This window comes from Haliotis cracherodii, unplaced genomic scaffold (genome assembly GCF_022045235.1).
Source record: "Haliotis cracherodii isolate W230 unplaced genomic scaffold, xgHalCrac1.p SCAF_13, whole genome shotgun sequence".
NCBI lineage: Eukaryota > Metazoa > Mollusca > Gastropoda > Lepetellida > Haliotidae > Haliotis > Haliotis cracherodii.
The window spans coordinates 13,495,177-13,517,867 of NW_027266268.1; the positions used below are offsets into that span (position 1 = coordinate 13,495,177).

At 38.7% G+C, this 22,691-nt stretch overlaps 2 protein-coding genes across 6 annotated transcripts in view; one reads left to right on the plus strand and one right to left on the minus strand.

Moving 5' to 3' along the window:
- Positions 1 to 1,328: 1,328 nt before the first annotated feature.
- Positions 1,329 to 3,579, plus strand: LOC139459480 (uncharacterized). The gene is made up of 3 exons (XM_071240918.1): positions 1,329 to 1,431; positions 1,986 to 2,093; positions 3,150 to 3,579. The coding sequence occupies exons 1-3, from the start codon at positions 1,329 to 1,331 to the stop codon at positions 3,530 to 3,532; spliced, it is 594 nt and encodes a 197-aa protein (XP_071097019.1). The 3' UTR covers positions 3,533 to 3,579.
- Positions 3,580 to 4,964: 1,385 nt separating this feature from the next.
- Positions 4,965 to 22,691, minus strand: part of LOC139459651 (signal transducer and activator of transcription 4-like) — an 80,659-nt gene continuing 62,932 nt past the window's right edge. For 4 of the 5 annotated variants that reach the window (XM_071241256.1, XM_071241253.1, XM_071241257.1 and 1 more), the window contains exons 15-21: positions 17,129 to 17,238; positions 14,945 to 15,096; positions 13,416 to 13,589; positions 13,021 to 13,096; positions 12,263 to 12,596; positions 10,862 to 10,966; positions 4,965 to 8,898 (exon numbers count right to left, since the gene is read on the minus strand). In XM_071241256.1, the coding sequence (XP_071097357.1) occupies positions 8,677 to 8,898; positions 10,862 to 10,966; positions 12,263 to 12,596; positions 13,021 to 13,096; positions 13,416 to 13,589; positions 14,945 to 15,096; positions 17,129 to 17,238 (1,173 nt within the window). In that variant the 3' untranslated portion in view covers positions 4,965 to 8,676. The remainder of the gene's footprint in view (positions 8,899 to 10,861; positions 10,967 to 12,262; positions 12,597 to 13,020; positions 13,097 to 13,415; positions 13,590 to 14,944; positions 15,097 to 17,128; positions 17,239 to 22,691) is intronic. The other variant, XM_071241255.1, reaches the window with a different exon arrangement.

A 22,691-nucleotide genomic window follows, 5' to 3' on the forward strand; every position in this document is an offset into this window, starting at 1 on the left:
AACCCAACTCACTCACTCACTATTGAGGATTATGAGGGCAAAAGAAGTTTCTATGATACTTCGATAAATAACATACATGATTAATTCTATTTCAGCTGGCACATTTTAACAATGGGTGGAGGAAGCATCTCCTTGTCAGTGGAATAAACTCAGACTCTTGATCAGGTTCAACCTCCAGTGACGTCATCCTACTATTTTCCAATGGGGTTAACTCTCATAAACAGGGATGTTATAATTTCCCTCGGAGTTTATATAATATCCCAGCGTTATTTGTTATATATTATGTTATAATATCGCCGGGATTTCTTTTAATATCCCAGAGATTGTATTAATACAAATTCCGTTTATATTATAACATATACTAAATCGCAAAAGGAACGTCACCACAAATAACATTGCATGAAAAGTTGTCATTTAAATATTTTGGGTAATTTTTCTCAAAGTTTCTAAAGTTTAACATTACCTTGTCCGGAAAAAACCCAAAGCAGATGACAATAAAACCGATCGCCCAAACGCATCGCGGCAACGGCCATGGTAACCCGATAGAAATTTATTTTGCATTTGAACACAATGTAATGAAATGTAAAATCAAATGACAATTTTTTTCTTTCTATCGATCGAACACGCAAAATTCGTATCTGCTGCCCAGTGTAGGCTACGGAGGCGCTGATAAATCACAATGCTTTTAAGAATGTCTTTTTCAAGTTACCGTACGAAACAACCGATATTTTACGTCCGTCTTTTAAGGTTCGTGGAAAGTATGTTTGAAACATTAAAATGTTACTTTAAGTTTCTTTTCTCGTTTTATAAGTTAGATAAAACACTTTCCCAGGGGTTTTATGAGACTCTAACGTGTTTTATCCTACACATATAGACTCACGTTCATAATATGAAACATATTCTGTTGTATTATTTTACGTTTAAAAGACCACCGTAACCATAGTTTTGCGAGTGTGAGATGCACGTGATCATACCTCCATATGTTCTCCCACAGGTCAGGTAGTAGGTACACTCTCATTAACATTAGATCTGTTACTCCGATACGACACACCCTGCTGGCAGGCGTGATGTTTATGGGGAAGTACCTGTACACTGTATGCAGATAATGACACAGAGTGTTAATGTTTTGAAATATCATTGGAACCTGTGTTTGAAAGTGTTGGGTAGTGGGAAACAATCAGGAAGTGACAACAGGTGGGACGAAGCACATACTTCGTGTATCACACTTGATGGTGTTGTGTCAATTATTTCTCTACATCACAGAGCAATTGCATCCTGAAATAATAGTATAAATACTGTTGGAAAATGAAGTTTCCGAAACGGAAGACATGATGAAGTTTGCCGCGGGGCTGTTGTGCCTCTTCATCTCCGTCGTCAATGTTGCTGCTTGGGAGGATGGAGCTGAACTTAAACGAGGGGTGCCCCTTGAAGGTAAGAATGTATGTGAAGATCCAGGTTGAACTTGTCTTTAACCACCCATGCTTGTTGTAAGAAATGACTAACGGGATTGGGTGGTTAGGCTCGCTGTCGTGGTTGATGCAGGTCATCGTATCCCAATTGCGAAGATGGATGCTATCAATCATCGGATGGTCTGGTCCAGACTCGATTACTTGCAGACTGCCGTCATGGAGCTGTATTAATGCTGACTGCAGCGTTAAACAACAAACAAACAACTTCAGTTGTAAGCTGAATCTGCACAGCATGTCTTACAGACCCGAGCCCCATTCCACGAAGCAATCTTAGTGCTAAGTCGCTCGTAGTTCCCATACTTAACGTAGACCTATGACAGTCGCTGCCATCGCTTTGTTGAGAGGGGCCCTGGTGCTAATTAATTATGGGACGAGAGCTCTTTGGGGTTTTAAGTTCCTGCAGATCTCTGGTTTATAAGACAAATGTATTACAAACATTTTCTGTTTACTTGGAATGATACGTCAGTCACATTAACCTAATCATGATATAGTTTGTACCTTTGGGTGTGGTTTCAGGACGTTCAGGAAAGAAGATTATTGATGGCATTGATGTGACGAAACTAAACAGCAAGTCTCTAAACGCCTTCATGGATGCTGAGGATGAGAAGTTTGTTGGTGAACTCGGTAAGTAGCAAGATACCAAGTATAGAAGCAAAGATAAATAGAAAACGTCAACGCCAGAGAAGAACCGAAACAGACTCCATTGGGCTAAAATGGCAAAACGGGTGAAAATATTATAATGAATGGTCTCCAAAGGACTAGGTTCACATGGTCCACTTGGTTCACTCAGAATGTCCTTAGACCCATAGTTTAAAACATACACTGGCTCCTGCTGTTTCCCATACCCCCCGAATCAGATTCCACTGGCGTAAAAGGCAAAATAGGGTTGAAAATTATATGTATATGGATCATTTTTTAGATTCTGAAATGGCCTGATGAATTCTATGGATTCAAGTCTAACATTAAGGGATGATATTGTCACCATACTTTAAAGTTCTGGCCAAATTGGAAAATACAGAACACCATACATCATTGGTCTTACCAACCCCTGAAGATCCGGGTTAGAATAGGCTTCTGCAACCCATGCTTGTTGTCAGGCTTGCTGACTTGGTTGATGCATGTCATCGTGTCCCAATTGCGGGGATTGATCCTCGTGATATAAATCACTGGATTGTCTGGTACAGACTCGATTACTTACAGATTACTTACTCTAAACCGACTTTATTCAAAATGTAATGAAATTTGCTACATGTATAGTTTCACGACATTCAAAATTTTGACCTTTACACTTTGACCATGCGCCTATATTTTCTCACACTGAAAACATGAGCTTCTCAGGAACCACTGGACTAATGAAGATGAAACTCACATGCTTGTACCAACCAATGATGACACTCCAATTGTTTCAAGAGGTCCAAATCCAATCTGCCAGAGCAGCCATTTTAAACAATCAATTTATGTCATTTTGTAATCAAATTTGATATTTGTTCAGCAACTGGGTTTAAGTCTGTCTTTGTTTACATTTGAAAAGTTGACAACATATCCAGGTGAGCTACAGTGCCGTGGCACTAGTCAGCTGTTTCTTCTTCTGTTATCAAGTCCTTCCTTGTCTTGTTGGTTTTTTCTGTAAAACAGTGCCATTTAATCATGATTCTTTCACAATCAAACTTATGTCCCTAGATCTTCAAGTGGCAAGTCGATATCTGTCAAGCAAGAAGACAGAACGCAAGAGGTGGTTTGCCCTTGTGAGGTATGCACCAACTGCATTCAAGGTGGCCAGAAAAATCTACAAAAACTTCAGGCGTGTACCAGTCAAAACCACCAGGAGTGGGAAGTGGGTCACTCGTCAGTACACAAACCCATCAGGCAGTTACAGGCAAGCACAGAAAGACTTTTTCAGATTGAAACCGTCTGATGTGAAAACAATAAAAGGGGGTTACAAAGGCAAACTAGGCAAACATGACATCAATGTACGTCGTCAAAGTCGTCCGACAATTGAGATCCAAACAAAGAAAGGAAACATGAATCTTAAGAGAAAGTTCCGGTACGGCCCTGGCAACTGATGCTGTATTCAGATGACCTACCTGATTCAATAAAGTAATTGCATGAGTGTGGTTCTTCATATATTTTTCATAGATAGTGAGGGAGTACAGTTTTATGCTGCTTTTAGCAATATTCCATCACATCGAGGGACACCAGAAATGGGCTTCATACATTGTACATTGGGAATCAAACCTGGGCCTTCCACGTGACGAGTAAACACTTTAACCACTAGGCTAACCCACCACCCTTTCCTAGATGAGACCAAACCAATATAATAATTAAGCGCAGACACCAATTCCATTTCTAAACTTCTCTCTTGTCATACATTGTCTCATAAAATAAGTAAAAGAATACATTTAATTGGTGTGTGTGTAACTTCATTCTGATGTTCCACATGATCATATGCCAACTCCAGCTGGAAGTATGAAGTGACCAGTTAGGGTCCCTTGTGTAGAGGACCCGTGAAGATACGGGGTAGAAAAGGTCTTCAGCAACCCATGCTTGCTGTAAAAGGCGACTATGCTTGTCGTAAGAGGCGACTTATGGGATCAGGTGGTCAGACACGCTGACTGCATGTCATGTTGATGCATGTCATCGTATCCCAATTGCAATTGCTCATGATGTCAATCACTGGATTGTCTGGTGCAGCGTTAAACAACAAACCAAACCAAAAAACCTTGTGTAGAGACAAGACTAAAACCAGAGCAAAAACAATACCTGACTAAAAAAAGCTGTTTCATAAGGTAAGTTGAGGTGGAACGGGGTTTGACGTTGGGTACAAGATTATTGCACTTATATAGAACGTGCATCCAAGTGTGTGTGTGTGTGTGCGTGCGTGCGTGCGTGTGCGTGGCTGCTTGTACCAGTCTGTACTGATGCCCATTTTAGTGCTAGCCCACTGAGATACCATGCCGCAATTTAACATGAATACCCCATTCAGACACAGTATACTGACTCCGAGCCGACCAGTCCTTGCTTACGCCCCTTAATGACGAGCACCAGGCAGGGTAACAACAAGTACCATCTCTTAAAGTCTTTTGGTATGACACGGCCGGGAACTGAACCCCAGACGTTCCGCACTCGAGGGCAGAAGGAAGGAAGGAATAAAAAGCAAGACATTTATTGTAAAAAACTATATCATTGGGTGTGATTTGGCACAGAGACAAGAGAGTGTGTGAGAGTCCTGTGTCTGAGTGTCTCCTGTGTCTGTCCTGTCATTGTAATCTTTTCTTTTTTGTTTGTTTAACATTGCACTCAGCAACATTCCAGCTACATGACGGCAAAGTTACTAATCAAGACCAGACAAACCAGTAAATGTGCAACATCCCATACCAGCATGGTACGATGACACTCAAAGAATCACCGAGCCTGACTCATTTTAGTTGTTGCATGCAACAAAAAAGGGTTGCGTGCAATTCTCTTGGTAATGGTAATAAACAAGTTGTCTGTTTCCTGCATCCAAGCCTTTAATTTCTAAAATTCATATTTGATATGATGTGTACAAAACAAATAATTTAAATAATACATTTGATGGAAACAGCAAAGGGTTACTAACTCAAGGAAATCAGCTCGCAAATGGAAGTTGTAAGGGTGACAAAACCATGGAATGAAGTATATAAACATTGTTTTCATTTCAATATGAGAATCAATATTTTACAAGTAAAACATATTTCATTCAATTAAAGACTGACCATTTGAATTTTCAGGCAGGAAGGTATTTATGAAAATAATTATTTGTCGCAGACATATATATTTTATCCTCAGATTTTACCCCCCAAAAATACATTGTTCACTGGTCATGCTGAGTGTCTTGTAAACAATGTGTCAAAACAAAAGTCCCTGCCCCATTACAATATCGAATGGTACGTCCATTATGAGGGCGTGAGTGAGTCTGGGTTTTACGCTGCTTTTAGCAATATTCCAGCAATATCACAGCGGGGGACACCAGAAGTGGGCTTCACACATTGTACCCATGTCGGGAATCGAACTGGGGTCTTCGGCTTGACGAGCGAACACTTTAACCACTAGGCCATCCTACCGCCCCTCGTCCCTAATGACGTGACATGTGGAAGGATGATAAAACTTGAAATAACTGTAAACAAATAACAGAACAAGCGTTGACACAGTGGGGATTATCTGTCCAACATAAATACTACAACACTGTACAGAGAACATTTAATTATTAATCATATTTCAAAATTCATACAAAAATCAAGCAACTTAAATATGAAACACCTCTAAATTTAGCATATTAAAAAAATTAAATAAAATATTCGTTTTTAAGGCATTAGATGCATGTTGATATGTTAATATAAGGCAAATTATGTTAAAAACACTTTCTTTTGTAACAGCATTCACGTAACAAGTTTTTAACTTATTTCATGTTGTTATTTAGTCATACAATGTTATCCAATTCTTTCACAGACTTCATTGGTAAAAATGCCAAGAAACTGGAGAAAATTGTTTTGAGTTTTTAAACAAAAATGATTTCAGGGTTGATGTATATTTCCAAGAACAAACACCACATTTCCTCTATTAGATGCCAGGGCTCCAATACATGCCTGCATCTAATCAATGCTGGTTGACACGCTCTGTCAAGACAAATAGCAGCCAGAATTCTACTACACGCCTGATCAATCATTTGATGAAATTAATGATCCCCACACACTAGTTTACAGCATGTAATGATTACTCCCTTATATTTGTTTTGATCCCATACCAAAAACAACAAAACAACATAACATTATCATTATTTTGTCTAAATGAATCATTTCAACTTAAAGTAATAATATCTATCCACCAGATTCCAATTTATACAGAAGGAGCTCACGGAATTTTATAAGTTAACAAATTATGCTTCCGTCATTAATTGGAATGGAGATTACTTTAATAAGCTTTGGTCGAGCTGTCATGCACTTTTTATTTCTTTGAATAGATTGTTATCAAAAACTATGTAAATACTCTGCAAAAATAAAAAAAACCCAAAAAACAAAACAAAAAACACACAACAACAACTTCAAAGTAACTGCCTATTCACATTCCACAGAAACACAGTTGTTCTATACACTGCATATTTACACAACATACTGGTAACCTGCATGGCAGTTTTCCCAGCCAAAACAAACACTAACAACTTTAAGATAACTACAATAACAGATATTTCAGAATATAGTGAAACAGAATTGTTTTACAAAGCTGACATCTCATTGGATCAATACCCACAGTTCTTATATTTTCATTGGGCGATCAAAGTTCGTCACTTCATCAGTGGTTGGTGCACAGGGGTATCAAACTGGATGAAATATTCTTAAGTGCAATGCGATTTAACATAAAGTCAGTTCATTATCAAAACTGAAAAAAAGAGAGGAATATTTTATTGCAACAATTACCGTATTCAACGTAATAAGCGTCCAGGGCGCTCTCAAAATTAGAAATAGGGGGCTCTTATTAGAATATTATTTTGTCAAAAAAAAAAAAGAGTTGAAAGATAAATTTCGTGGTTTATGCTGACAGCCTGAAACGTTTACATACGAGAGATATATTTTTCCAGAATTTAAGGGTGCATATAACACACGAGCGCGAATAAATAAGTATTGTGTACATTCATCAATCGAAAAGGGTGCTAATTGGGATTGCTCACGAGCCAATATATTAGCAAATATCGCCGTGGGCGCTTATTGGAGCGGGGTGCTTATTAGGTCGAATAAAACAAAAGGTCTCCTCCCATGTCTTACTAATGGGATGTAACCAAACAAAATGCAAATCTCTGGTTTACACCTTTCATTGCAGGAATGTAATTCACACACTATTACGGTAGATCTTACCATCAGTGAACTTAAACTTTCAAAAGAGAAAAGAAAAAATTATCAAACTACTGTGGTCAAAGATACGAAAGAATGCTCATTGAAAGCATTTCTGCGTAGTTAAATCTTGTTTGAACTTTGTGAATGGAAACAGAAGTCTTCAACAAAAAGGAAAATAGAATTGGTTCTCATTTTTTCAATGTGCTTATGTATCAGTATTTTCAAATGCATGCAGATGCACCACAAAATATTCTAATTCCTTTGAAAGCATTTATATAATATCATCTAAGCATGCTCAAGTACAGGGAGGCTTGAGCAAACATTCATACCTACCAATCTTGAAGCAGATCTTTCAAATAATATTATTATCTGTAAACTGGAGTTTTACAACCTACAAGTCTTGGTGAGAGAATTTCTATCTAATCTGTCTGTCCGTATCAAGAGTAGTTATTGAGCTATCAAATTGGGATTCGGAACTTTGTGAGTGAGTGAGTTCGATTTTACGCCGCTTTTAGCAATATTCCAGCAATGTTGTTGTGCTCCGGGAACGAAATCCACCCAAGACGGATGGACAGACAGACAGACAGACAGACAGACAAGGCGTTGACTGTATCCCCCCCGCATTATATGCCGGGGGGATAAAAATGAAATTAAAAATGAAATTAAAAATGCTTTACTAGTTTGCAACTCTTACGTACATTCCAAATATATTGACATCAACCCTGAAAACAACTGTTTTCGTCTGATTACAGATTGATAAATAAAATCAGTAAAAAACATAAAAATTATTATCAAATTTGTATGAATTCCATAGAAATCATATCAACAAAGATCATTAACGTTCAGTCATGTTCCTGACAAAGGCACCGGTATATGGGGTAGAAAAACACCCGAAGGAAAGTAGTTTTATTTCATAAAACAATACTATCTACAACAAACAAATCAAAACCTAACAGTAACATGACATGATATAAACAGAAATGTGAGCTTTTTTGATCTTGCAAAGTTCACCTATCATTTATGCACAATGTTTTTTCCCCAGAAATTTAAAAACACCTCAAGGTTAAAACATTATATAAATTTACAAAATATTATAAATTTACCAAATCATATTACCAGATATCTACAACAAACAAATCAAACGCTATCAGTAACAATACATTATATCAATGGAATAGCGTGATATACTCATCCTAATAAGTTCCTTGAAGTATGTACAATGATGCCTTTCATATTTTAGCGTCCTGTGATAGTGCACTATTGATTTTCAAAACAGGCAATTGAAGACTTTCCAGTTTGTAGTTCACTGATGAGCATTGGACAACTTCTACATAAAAGAAACTGCAAAACAACACATTCCCTCAATCAACAAGACCTATCCCCACTGACCACGGTGCTTCTTCCAAGGAGCTATTTTGAAGTAATTCCATGAAACCTGATTGGCTGTTGCTGCCTGCTTGACCTTGACCTTGAGTATTGGTAAAGGCACTCATTGGGAGTGATGGCTGAATGTCGACAAGATCAGGAGACAGATTGTGTTCATAATCTGACACAGTTGATGAAGGACTCTGACTTGGGGTGGCCTGGAAAATGGAAGATGAAAATTTGAATTCATTATCCAAAACCATAGCACTATATTGTTTGTGTGAGATCAAACACAATACCTCACAGGCTTGTTGTAGTGAGTGAGTGAGTATGGTGCTGACAAACCTAGAAACATAATCGGGGCGAACCGAGATTCAAACCCACAATCATAGGTTTCTGGCCTGCCCAAGGGGTGCAACTCTGCACAGCGAATTGCGGCACCTTAGACGACTGGTCCATCCGTGCCACCCAGGCTTGTTGTAACCATCACCCTTGAATCAATATGTCGGCCTAGTGGTGTTGACGTGTCTATTTTTAGATTTATGTGATTTAAACTTGATGAGATCAAAAACATTTAATAAACACTCTAAAACCAAAACATTTTTTAACTAGACATAGGTGAATTTGATTGAAGTATGAGAAACTTGTCGATGAAATATAATCTGGAAAGAAATCTGTCATAATCTGATCTCATGTCATCAACATGGTGGAGCCAAATCACGGACCTGGAATTCGAGATCACACGTTTCATACCAGTTATCACAAAAAGGTTTCTCACTCACAGGTGTGTAAAAAAATCTGAGCACTCATTGGTCTGAATACTCAGTGATTTTCCTCATGCTGGAACCAGACCATGTCTTCATTTGTTTGTTAAAAAATATATATCGCAAATTGGCTCGATGTATTCACGTGAATTGGTGCATTAAACATTTTGTTTCAGGCAATCTCATTAAAATCACATCTTAGTGCTCACTGCTGCTACACAAAGTTCTGATGACATTTCATTGCACATCATGTCAGAAGAACATTTTGTAAAACTTTGAACGACCCATGAAACGACTAACAGGAAGTCGACATTAGACAATCATTAGGCTATTGGTCAGTTGACATAAGCATTAGCGTAAGGGTTAAATGTTCAAATCGAACAAGCAGGATTCCATTTTAGACTATCTTTTCTAATAAAACCACTTTGGTTCGTGATATTGATAAGGGAACATCTCCCCATCTTCCGACAGGCGGTATGACCCATCAAAAACTGGATCAATTTACGATATTGTACAAACGAAGGACATATAGGTCAAGTTTCCGTTTGAATCTTTGAACACGTAGTGAGGAGGTGATTCACTCTGGTTTAATGAGGCTTTGAACAATATTTCAGTTATATCGCAGAGTATCAGCTGACGGTGGGAGGAAATCCCAAGTGATGCAGAGGTCTTAGATGTTCACCATTTGGTGGAACCCACTAGCATGGGTATGGTGCTGACAAACCTTGAAACACAATCGAGTGAGTGAGTGAGTGAATATGGTTTTACACCGGTTTCAGCAATTTTCAAGCAATATCACGGCAGGCAACACCAGGAATGGGCTTCACACATTGTACCCAATCGGGAATCGAACCCAGATTCTTCGGCATGAAGAGCGAATGCTTTAACCACTAGGCTACCCGAATGCCCCCAAACACAATCAAGCTGAACCAGGATCTGAACCCACAATCACAGATTTCTGTCCTACCACCGGTTACCCCCCAAAAAACAACAAATACAATATTTGAGTGGGGATGTCTCACAGATATCAAAACATTACACAAGATAGTCAGGCGGCAAAAAATTCAGCTGAATTTAATAAGGGCATTTTGATCTTTCTTGACGAGGTGATGCATCTAAATAATTAAAAGAATTTAATTCAAAATCCAAAGAGGTAATCAAATAAATAATTTGCTTTTGTACTACTAATAATTACAATAATATCACTGATTCTGATCTGGAAAGAGTTCCATCCCTTGGTATCTCTGTACGTGTGTATGCATGTATATATAATCTGCATTTTAATTACATTTTTTTAAATTGTTTTTTGGGGGGGCTTATTCTACTTGTATCAAGACAGTGTGTATGTTTAATAATAGAATTTGTATAAAGGACTACAGTTCTGAAACTGTGGCTTGAAACTACATCTTGTACCTACCGACTCTGGACTTGTACACGGCACATGCATAGCAGCTGACCAGTTGGTCGAAGTGGTCCCTGCTTGAGGCATTCCAAAATTGTTACAGAATTGCTGAACATCTTGCTGCAATTGAAGAAGAACTTAACATGTAGATGTAGCCAGTTTATATACAAATCTGTATCATTTAAGTAACAGGTTATTATGATCATAGTATATTTGGTTTAGGGACTGACGATCTTAAATTCTGGGTAGGGGTAAAATAAATTTGTTCCAAATATTAAATAGCAGAAGAAATATCTTTGTCTCAGATGTAAAAAATGTTAATTTAAAAAAATGAATAATTTTAAATTATTTCTTTTATTTTTCTATTTTTTTGGGTTGGACGTATTCGATAAAAATTGTTTGAAGCGGTGTCCCCCAAAATATCTTGCAATCTAACATCTCAAACCAAGTGAGGATAAGACATATGGATGAACTTCTTTATTACAATTAGGAGCGACATTTCGGTGTAGGGTCTAACTTTGTTATCAAGCTGTGGTAACTTATCAGCGCCTCTGTAGCCTCATGGCTCACTTACCAGGTGACAGATACGGAGGTTGAAAGTTTGATACAATGAAATATATGGAAGACATTAATTTTGTTGTTTGATTTTGCATCATTCCACATATTTCCGTATATAGATTGTTTTCATATGAAAAACAAATGTCCAGCGAGGGCCATTCTATAGAATATCCCTCGGTCTGCAGTGATTTCATTAGAGTGAGTGAGTATGGTTTTATGCCACTTTTAGCAATATTCCAGCAATATCATTGTGGGGGACACCAGAAATGGGCTTCACACATTGTACCCATGTCGGGAATCAAACCCAGGTCTTCGGCGTATCGAGCAGAAGCTTAAACCACTAGGCTACCCGACCCCCACGATTTCATCAGAATATCCCTGAGACAGAGGGACTTTCTATAAAATATCAATAGGATAGAGGAATATTCTGGAGAGAGACCTTGCTGAAAGGTTAGGGACCAGTCATTAATTTAAATTTGTGCAGGATGGTTCAGGTGTTTGATGCACTAATGTACTGAAAATAATTACCCTCCCTCATGTTTGTCATATTTTGGGATGACCCTCCCTGTGTCCAAGTACATTTTTATCATGATCCTCCCGGAATTGACAAAATGCAAAGATATATTTTATTATAAAATGACCATATTCTCATGAACCTCCCCAAATATGTGTATTATTTTTTATGACCCTTCCCTAGAGACTGTGATATGGTTTGGTGACCATGCTCTGATTTCATCTGACCCAACCATCTCACCCCCATTATAGATGACCGGTGCCTTATCCTATGAATGAAGGCCCCATAATACAAAAGGATTGTTATAAAACACTGCAAAAAGACTATCAATAGATTACATCAACCTTCCTCCATACCTCCAGGTGAGAGTTTGGGTTGTAGGTCGTCGGCTGGCTTGATGAAGCAGACAGAAACCGAGGGATGTTTCCGCCACTGCTGCTGGAGCTATCACTGCCCGAGAATCCGTTCTGATAGAACACTGTGGATGCCTGGTTGACACTGTCCTGCATGGATGTGCTACTCCCAGGAGAATCTTCACATCTTCGCTTCTTGACCCTATTCGGCCCACCCCGGGATGTGTGTCGCCCTGGGCTCTGGCATGTTGACGTCACCGTCCAGATGTCCAAGTCGCCGCCATCGCCACCGTAGGGGTTCTGAGACTCACTGATGCTCATGCCACTGGAATTGAAAAGAGTTGTGTGTCACGCTGCCTTGAACAGTAGTTCAGCTATACCACAGCAGTTCATCTTCTTGAGGCAAGGGAGTTAACTGACTACAAAAGTCCAGTTTCCACCCTTGCCGAACTACGCTAGAATTTTGTAGCGTGACAACCCGCCACCAGTGGCTATTACATGTTATGTGCCTTCTATGTCCTTCCTATTGACCAATCAGATTTGACCTCTCATATTACTTGCATCTGGTTCAAACAAAATTTATCACAAATGCAAAAAATCACAGTTCTATTTTTGCCAATATTTCTTATAATAAATTTGACCACCTTTTAGGGACTTGTCCTTTAATATGTGGGTGGGTGGGGGGGATGGCAAAATATGATGCAGTGCTATAATTAATAAAAGACCAGTCCCTCATGTCAGCAGCTCACCTGAAGCTGAGATCTAGACCCATGAGTGTGATCCAGCCTGGGTAGCCTGAGTTGTATTGCTGGTTCTTCTTCTCAACTGACACAGGAACAATGAAAGGTTTCAGTTCATGTATAGGTATAGATTCAAGCAACCACAGTCAAAATCCATAAAAAATAACCAACTGTATTCTTGAGCACTAATCAGAAAGAAAATGGCATATTATTTCTTTTCAGTAAATTTGGGGCTTGATTATTTTGATAAATAATCCCCAACAAGATCTAGAGGCTTTTAAACATGATCAAGAGGCTGTACAACACTACCTAGCGGCTGTACAACAAGACCTAGACTGTTCACAAGACTTAGAGGCTGTAGAAGACCCAAAGACTTAACAATGAGACTTAAGAGTTGTACACACCTTGAACTGTGTTGTATTTCTTGAATGATGCCTCACGATCTTTGTTGTGGGGGAAGAGAGTTTGTAACAAGGCTTCTCCGTTTTTCTTCTGGTTGATGAATGACCTCAAGATGTCCGCCAGACTGTTCTTTGAAAGATGTACCTCCGTTCGAGGTGGAGAAAACGTCACTGTGTCTGTAAACAACATTTGAACTTACATGACCTATTGTTAACAAAGACTGACTAATTCGATGACCAATCATGCTAGATGTCAATTCCCAAATATTATTGGGTATTTAATCTGAATCTTGAAATTTTCCTACCCTTTCTGTACCAAAATCTTTTGAGACAATTAGCCTGATTTTGGCATCACTTTCAATAGATTTCAGTGTTAATATATGGACTATTATTATCAAGATTACTAGACTAAATTAAATGCTATTCGAATTGGGCATCAAAATTGAGGCTAAAGTTGTTAAATGCTCACCAAACTGACATGCCTGAAAAATAACTGACCCCAAAATATTTTGTTCGTCTGTTGTTTAAAGCTGCACTCAGCAATATTCCAGCTACATGTGGCCGCCTATAAATAATTGAGCCTGGACCAGACAATCATGTGATTGATATTGTGAGCTACGGTCCACACCATTGGGGTACAATGATAGAGCTCACAAACCCCACATACATAATACTCGAGAAAGTCTATTAAGACAAGGAAAACACTTACCTGAACAAACGAACTATATATAGACATATACGTAATAAGATATATGTAAGCCATTAGCCATTAAAATATCAGTGTGCAGAATTGTAGAAACATATTCCAGAATGAAAGAACAGTTTACCGTATTTTCTTGAGTATAATGCGCAAACCCCTCTAGCGGATTCAGAATTTTGGAGAAAAAAAATTTGAACGTCAAACACAGAAAAAAAATTACACCGTAGATCTACCCCTTCAGCGAAAATAAGTTACATACATATTAAAGTCCAGAAATATAAAGAACACTTTTCATAGCCAGACAGTGTAATTACATGATTAATTTGCGTTCTTCAGTATGGATTTGTTGACATGGTATTTCCGGTGTTACATGCCCAGGGTAATATCTTTCCATGGGGAAAAAAACATCAAAACTCATAATTTCATGTATAATGCGCACCCCCTTCTACACAGCTGTGTTTTTTGGAAAAACAGTGAGCACTATACTCAAGAAAATATGGTATTACCAAAAAACAAAGAAATGAAATTAGATAAGCATTGTATTTCTGTGTTCAAGTCGTACAATGGTTTGGGCAAAGACCCCTGTTATTTGTTTGTTGTTTAAAACTGCACTCAGAGATATTCTAGCTATATGACAGCGGTCAGGAAATAATCAAATCTGGAGCAGAAAATCCAGTGACAAACATCAATTGGGATACGATGACATGCATCAATCAAGTCAACAAGCCTGACAACCCAATTCTGTTAGTCGCCTTTTCCGACAAGCATGGGTTGCTGAAGACCAATTCTACCCCGGATCTTTGGTGTATATAGAAGTAGAGTCAAAGCTAACCTTCATATTTGAGGGCCACAACAATTCCTCCTGTGACTCCTTGATGGTCGCCATTCACACACGACTCGGAGAATCGGATGAGGAAGGTCCCGTGTCTCTGGTTCATCAACTTCTTCCGTACACTGGTCTTGCTCACAAAACCCTTGATTTTACTGCAACATATTGGCAAACTGGTCAAACATTTGGATTTTGCATGTTAGCTAGAAGTCTTTAAAATTCTCAACTACTTGAGGCAAGGGAGTTAACTGACTATAAAAGTCCAGTTTCCATCCTTGCTAAATTAGGCAGGATTTACTAGGTTCAGTTGTAGCGCTGCCAGTGGCTATTACAAGTTATGTCCCTCCTATTGACCAATCAGATTCCACCTCTCATATCACTTGCATTTGTTTTAAACAAAATGGCGGCACCCAGTCAAGACGGTCCAATCGATAATCAAGATTTATATTGTGATAAAACAGGCCTTACTTCGCGAAGTGCATGAAACCATGTGAGCACCTTGATTAAAAACATGAAAAGATTTGGAAAATATATGTTGATGTTAAATTGACGGTACACATACTTTGCAAATCCTGCTGTCGACTGAAATCTAAACGTCTAACCGAATGTTGATTTCGTTATGCGATTTTGGTTGGACTATGCATCGACAATAGTTCAGCCAGAACATTACTCCATTATTACAGCCTAGTTCGGCAAGGGTGGAAACTGGATTTTTATAGTCAGTTAACTCCCTTGCCTCGGTAACTTCAAATTCGAAAAAAAGATTCAACTTCATGTTCCTGTGAAGACTTTTTATGAATGTTCAAAGAGTGTCGAAGGGCAAGAAGCTCACCTTACTGAATTCAAAACTGACTTCAAACTGAAAAACCCACAACGATAAATTAGTATATTGGAAATCGGTTTCAAGTCTCCAAAATGAAAGCTAATTTCATTGTAGGGGTGAGAGGGTTGCCAAAAAATCTCTAGGAGAGGGTCATACAAAACAAGCATGAAATACTCACATCTCTTACCAATATGTCCGGTTTTTGTGCAAGGCAAGAGTATCTTGTATGTTTTACAAGATTTGCTCCGGAAATGAGCACTACCACCATTTTCAGTCTAAGTCAAAGTTGTTGCTATGGAAACTTCAAAAATCCCAAACCAGTTCACCACTAGACCTATCTATTTGCAAAGATTGGTTAAGATATCTCTCGTGGTTTTTGAGTTCTGCTCGGGAAACAAAACGTTACGGACGGATGGATGGATAGCACCAATTCCTATATGGGTATAATAATATACATATTTGGAGAAGGTCATGAAAAACTGGGCATCTTACGATAAAATATAAAGTGCTTTATCATTTTGTCTTTTCAGGGAACGGCATTGAAAAAAATGTACAAGGACATGGGGAGGGTCAACCCTAAATACGACAAGCAACAGGGGAGGGTCACTATTAACAGTACATTTGGCACAGTGCAACCTCTGACCCACTCACTCTTGTAATAAATGACGGATCTCTCAGTTTTGTATTTTAACAATGGTTATAAACAGTTTGTGTTTTCAGATTTGCAGGTGTTATTGAGTACTGTAAATCTGGAAAGATTTGCGAACAGCAAAGTACAGTGAAAAACACAACAGGCACACACTCATTAGTAACCGATGCTAGTGTCTCCCAAACCCAGAGAATAAATTGAAAAAGGAGTCCAACTCAAATCTAGAATGATATGGCAAGTCTCGATTGCCTCACCTATAGGCAATTAAGGATTGTTCTGGGCTCCATTTGGATTTTAATGTTTTAATTTTGTAGATATATATTTTTAAATAACATACATATATTTCTGGGACTAAATGTCAGTCTTACTTGACATTAATGCATAATCTCACAACCCTGACGTCGATTATCTGTACCTCTTCTCCCAATACCGATTGTCATATCTCTCCCACTTTTGGATGCATTTGTTCTATGGGGAACAACTTACTAGACACTTCCCTCTCAAAATTAACATCGCCAATATAAAACGCAATCAAGTTGAGAGCGCATATTTGAATTGCCAGAAATGTTGTCACGAGGGAACAATGTTTTATTGTGAAACAAACCACGCTCCGTTCTTCATTGTTCTTTGCAATTTATCACATAGCTATCTTATTTTACCCCAAAACACCAGAAATGTGAAAACTCCTCATGCAACAAGTGTATCCTGTTCGTACCCATCCTTCCAGGGTTCCAGGAGGAACTTTTCTATGAGGTTGATGACAGCTTGGAACCACTTCCAGAAGGAGAATTCCACATTCTTATCTTTGTTGATGTTCATCTTACTCTGCAATACAAGGACATCTTATCAGGCATCACGTCTCCATGGCACCTAACCAGGAACTGTATAGTCAGGGGATTCTACGCCAACTGCCCCTGTCATGGAATTTGGGAAAATTTTATTTTGTTCAAACTTGGAATTTTTTAAATTTCATATTTTTAACCCTGTATTCTGAGAATGCACTCAATGCAATAATATAAAACTAAATATTAAGTAGACTTCCTGTTTACTGGTCCTGAAGTCAGTGAAATTCAGTGAAATTTAGTTACCGTAATAAGCGCCCAGGGTGCTCTCAAAATTAGAAATAGGTGGCTCTTATTAGAATATTACTTTGGTTGAAAAAAAAGAGTTGAAAAATTAATTTTTATGGTTTATGCTGACAGTGTGAACTGTGTATATACGACAGATACATTTTTCCAGAATATAAATGCCCATAATTAAGGGTGCATATAACACACGAGTGCGTATTATACACGAATAAATAAGTCTTGTGTACATTGATAAATTGGAAGGGGGGCTAATTGGGATTGTTCACTAGCCAATATATTAGCAAATATCACAGTGGGCGCTTATTACGTCAAATACGGTATTAGTTATTACATGAATTTATAATTCCAATTTGAGAATTTGTACTAAGATTTGTTGCAGACTTGAAGCTGGATATTGGTCTCTGAGCAGGTCTAAATAAATACCCGACAAGTGTAACAAAACTTTGAAAAGATATTGAAAGACTACCAAAATACAATGCCAATTACAAACAATCTTAAGGAGTTAATACGGTTGTCATGATTTTATTCTATTACTTTTTATGGAAATATTTTATGTGTATCTGAATTGCTCCCTGTATAAAACAAGGTGATGTAAGTACAGTATATCATAGGAACAGATACCCACACAATGGATGTACACCAAACAATGCATAGCAACAATCAGTGAAATAGTAACAGCTGATGTAAGATAGAATTCAGATGAAGTTGACACAGAAAGTGAAAGAGCACATCATTCAACAAGTTTTAGAAAGATTTTATATATCGTCAATACTGAGAAAAGATTTTGAAAATACAATGTTCCGCCAATATCTTTGAATACATGTGACCATTTTGCAATGTGTATTTTAGTTAAAGGATGAAATGAGTATGTTTTTAATGAAATCAAATGACCGCTATTAAATGAAATCAACTTTGTTCGAACCCTGCCTGATTCTGACACAATGTATAGAACACATGGTCGCAAGGCTACGACACATGCAGCTGAGAAATATTGTTGATGGATCTAAGTACGAGTTGGTTTCCCTCTCACATCAACATGGCTGTGTCTGGGTTAGGTTGTTATGAATCTATAGGTTATTATCTATCTATCTATCTATCTATCTATCTATCTATCTATCTAAATTAGGAATCTAACTGTCAGAGCAAGAAGGTCACTTGGATACTGGGGACCTATTCTGACCTCAAATCTCCACAGGGAGACAAGCAAGGGGTACTGGGGAATGGGGACCTATTCTGACCTCAAACTTCCCCAGGGAGACTAGCAAGGGGTATTGGGACCTATTCTGACCTCAAATCTCCACGGGGAGACAAGCAAGGGGTACTGGGGAATGGGGACCTATTCTGACCTCAAACTTCCCCAGGGAGACTAGCAAGGGGTATTGGGACCTATTCTGACCTCAAATCTCCACGGGGAGACAAGCAAGGGGTACTGGGGAATGGGGACCTATTCTGACCTCAAACTTCCCCAGGGAGACAAGCAAGGGGTACTGGGGACCTATTCTGACCTCAAATCTCCCCAGGGTGACAAGCAAGGGGTACTGGGGACCTATTCTGACCTCAAATCTCCACAGGGAGACAGGCAAGGGATACTGAGGACCTATTCTAACCTCAAACTTCCCCAGGGAGACAAACAAGGGGTACTGGGGACCTATTCTAACCTCAAACTTCCCCAGGGAGACAAGCAAGGGGTACTGTGGACCTATTCTGACCTCAAATCTCCACGGGGAGACAAGCAAGGGGTACTGGGGAATGGGGACCTATTCTGACCTCAAACTTCCCCAGGGAGACAAGCAAGGGGTACTGTGGACCTATTCTGATCTCAAATCTCCACGGGGAGACTAGCAAGGGGTACTGGGGACCTATTCTGACCTCAAATCTCCAAAGGGAGACAAGCAAGGGGTACTGGGGAATGGGGACCTATTCTGACCTCAAACTTCTCCAGGGCGACATGCAAGGGGTACTGGGGACCTATTCTGACCTCAAATCTCCACGGGTAGACAAGCAAGGGGTACTGGGGAATGGGGACCTATTCTGACCTCAAACTTCCCCAGGGAGACAAGCAAGGGGTACTGGGGACCTATTCTGACCTCAAATCTCCACAGGAAGACAAGCAAGGGGTACTGGGGAATGGGGACCTATTCTGACCTCAAACTTCCCCAGTTTATTCATATACTTTGTGGTCAATATTCTATGATCATTCTGAAATTTAATTCATACTATCAATGTGGATAATGTTTTTATACTGTGAATCTGTGTGCTACAAGTGAGAACTGTATTGCTGTTTGGCGACCTGCTAGTGTTGCATGAATCATGCTACAGCAGAATTTGAGTGATGCGACACAATCATGTTGAACACAATGACAGCTGATTAAATTTGGAACAGATGATTTGTCCGACTGTGTGGTGTCAGGCCCTGATAGCAGGGGATATTGCTCAAGTTTTCAGTCAATGGTTTGCCTGGTCCAGACTCAATCAGTTCCATGTTGCTGTGGATATACCTGGACTATTCCCGTCTTCTAAATTAAATGGCACCCATTCACTCACAACATCTCTGAATTGCTTATAAGCTTTGACATAATATTAAGTAGGTATTGTGATGTGATGTGATGTGATGTGATGTGATGTGATGTGATGTGATGCAAATTGATGCGAATTGATGTGATGTGATGTGATGCAATGCAATGCGATGCTAAGCGATGTGATGGGATGTGATGGGATGTGATGGGATGTGATGGGATGCGATGCGATGGGATGCGATGCGATGGGATGTGAGGCGAGGGTGAGGTGAGGAAAAAGGGTTTAATATCGTGTTTATTGATTATCATGATTATTGCACTTATATGCTTCTGGTAGTCCAGACTAATGCCGGTTTTATAGTGATAGCCAACTGAGATACTATGCCGCAGTTTAACATTAATACCCCACTCAGACACAGTATACTGACTCGAAGCCGACCAGTCCTTGTTTTAGCCCCTTACTGCCAAGTACTAGGCAGGGTAACAACAAGTACCATCTTTCTAACATCTTTAAGAATGATGTGGCCGTGGATCGAACCACCAACCTTCCACTCTCAGGGATGGCTTCACAAGGTCTTTACAAAGAGTGGATGAAGGAATGCTGCTGAACACAACAGTCAGCAATATTCCAGCAACATCACAGCTGACCGCATATCATCCAATCTTGGCAAGGCAAACCAGTGATTGATAGTATGAGCAAAGAGATCAAAACATCAGGGTAAAAGGAACCTATGTACAATGAACCAGGTGGCCACCTATTCTATTTCTCAGTGTCACCTCTTCCAACAAGCATGGGATTATTTGGGACCTGTTCTACCCAGAATTCCCAAAACAAAACCCGCAGAGAGTAACCAAACAATGGAATCTGTACACACATTAAACAGAAACTGCCACAACAATTATAAAAAAGACACAATCCAACAAAGTGTGCATAATGATAACAACCCACCATATTTTCCGCATAGAGGCCGCAGCAAACCAAATGTGTACGCACCCAGTTTGTTGCAGTCTGCATGATATACTGTGTTTGGTTCCATTGAAAATGGGGGCTGTTGGTTAGCCTAGTGGTTAAAGCGTTCACTCGTCACGCCGAAGACCCGGGTTCGATTCCCTACATGGGTACAATGGGTGAAGCCCATTTCTGGTGTCCCCCGCAGTGATATTGCTGGAATATTGCTAAAAGCGGCGTAAAACCAAACTCGCTCACTCACTCACTCCATTGAAAATGTGGTGGGTTTTAATCATTCCGATCTAATGGGGATTGTGTCTTGTTTGTAATTTGTGTGGCTATTCCTAATTAAAATGTGTACATATTTCATAGTTTGGTTACTCTCTGCTGGTTTTTATTAGTAGGGCGGCATAGGGATGTGACACTCAGAATTTCTTCACCGAAATGGCAGCGCTTCATACAATGTTAGAGAGTTTAGTCTAACATCTGCCTGATTTATTAGTAGCAGAGAATATAAAACATGGTTAAAACACTAAACAATTGGCTCTCAGGCAGTGACTTTTGTAAAATTTGTATTTAGTAATATTGAAAAATAGATCCTAGAGCAATGACATTGAAGAAGACTAGGCTCCTAGGTCTGAGGCCCATTTCTAAAGTTACAATGTAATTGGCGTCATGTGATAAATTGAAACATTTAGTTTTTCTAACATGGGTCATCATTTACTCATTTTGACTGATATGAATCTTAAATCCGAAAAATTACAATGGTGTTGGAACAACTTGCTATAACTGCCAAATTGCTCCAGCTTGGTGTTTCTTTCAACAGATTTGTGTTTTTTCAATATCTGTGCAGCCCGAATCTGTTTCAGTCATAAAATGTCAGGAGCTTTCACTAAAACTTTACTGAGGGAGCATGGTGTCTAAATATAATTTAGGCATATTTTCAACCAGAACATCATCAGATGCAGCAGATTCTGATTTTATGATCCAATGACTTAACAACAGAAATCACAGATTGATTTTGTGATCCAATGACTTAACGACAAAAATCACAGATTGATTATGTGATTCCACATTTAATTACCACATATCCACTTACTCCACATTAATTACCATATATCCACTTACTCCACATTAATTACCACATATCCAATTACTCCACATTAATTACCATATATCCACTTACTCCACATTAATTACCATATATCCACTTACTCCACATTAATTACCACATATCAAAGTACTCCACATTAATTACCACATATCCACATTAATTACCACATATCCAATTACTCCACATTAATTACCCTATATCTAATTACTCCACATTAATTACCACATATCTAATTACTCTACATTAATTACCACATATCTAATTACTCTACATTAATTACCACATATCCACTTACTCTACATTAATTACCATATATCCATTTACTCCACATTAATTACCACATATGCAATTACTCCACATTAATTACCATATATCCACTTACTCCACATTAATTACCATATATCCACTTACTCCATATTAATTACCACATATCAAAGTACTCCACATTAATTACCACATATCCACATTATTTACCACATATCCAATTACTCCACATTAATTACCCTATATCTAATTACTCCACATTAATTACCAAATATCCAATTACTCCACATTAATTACCACATATCTAATTACTCTACATTAATTACCACATATCCACTTACTCTACA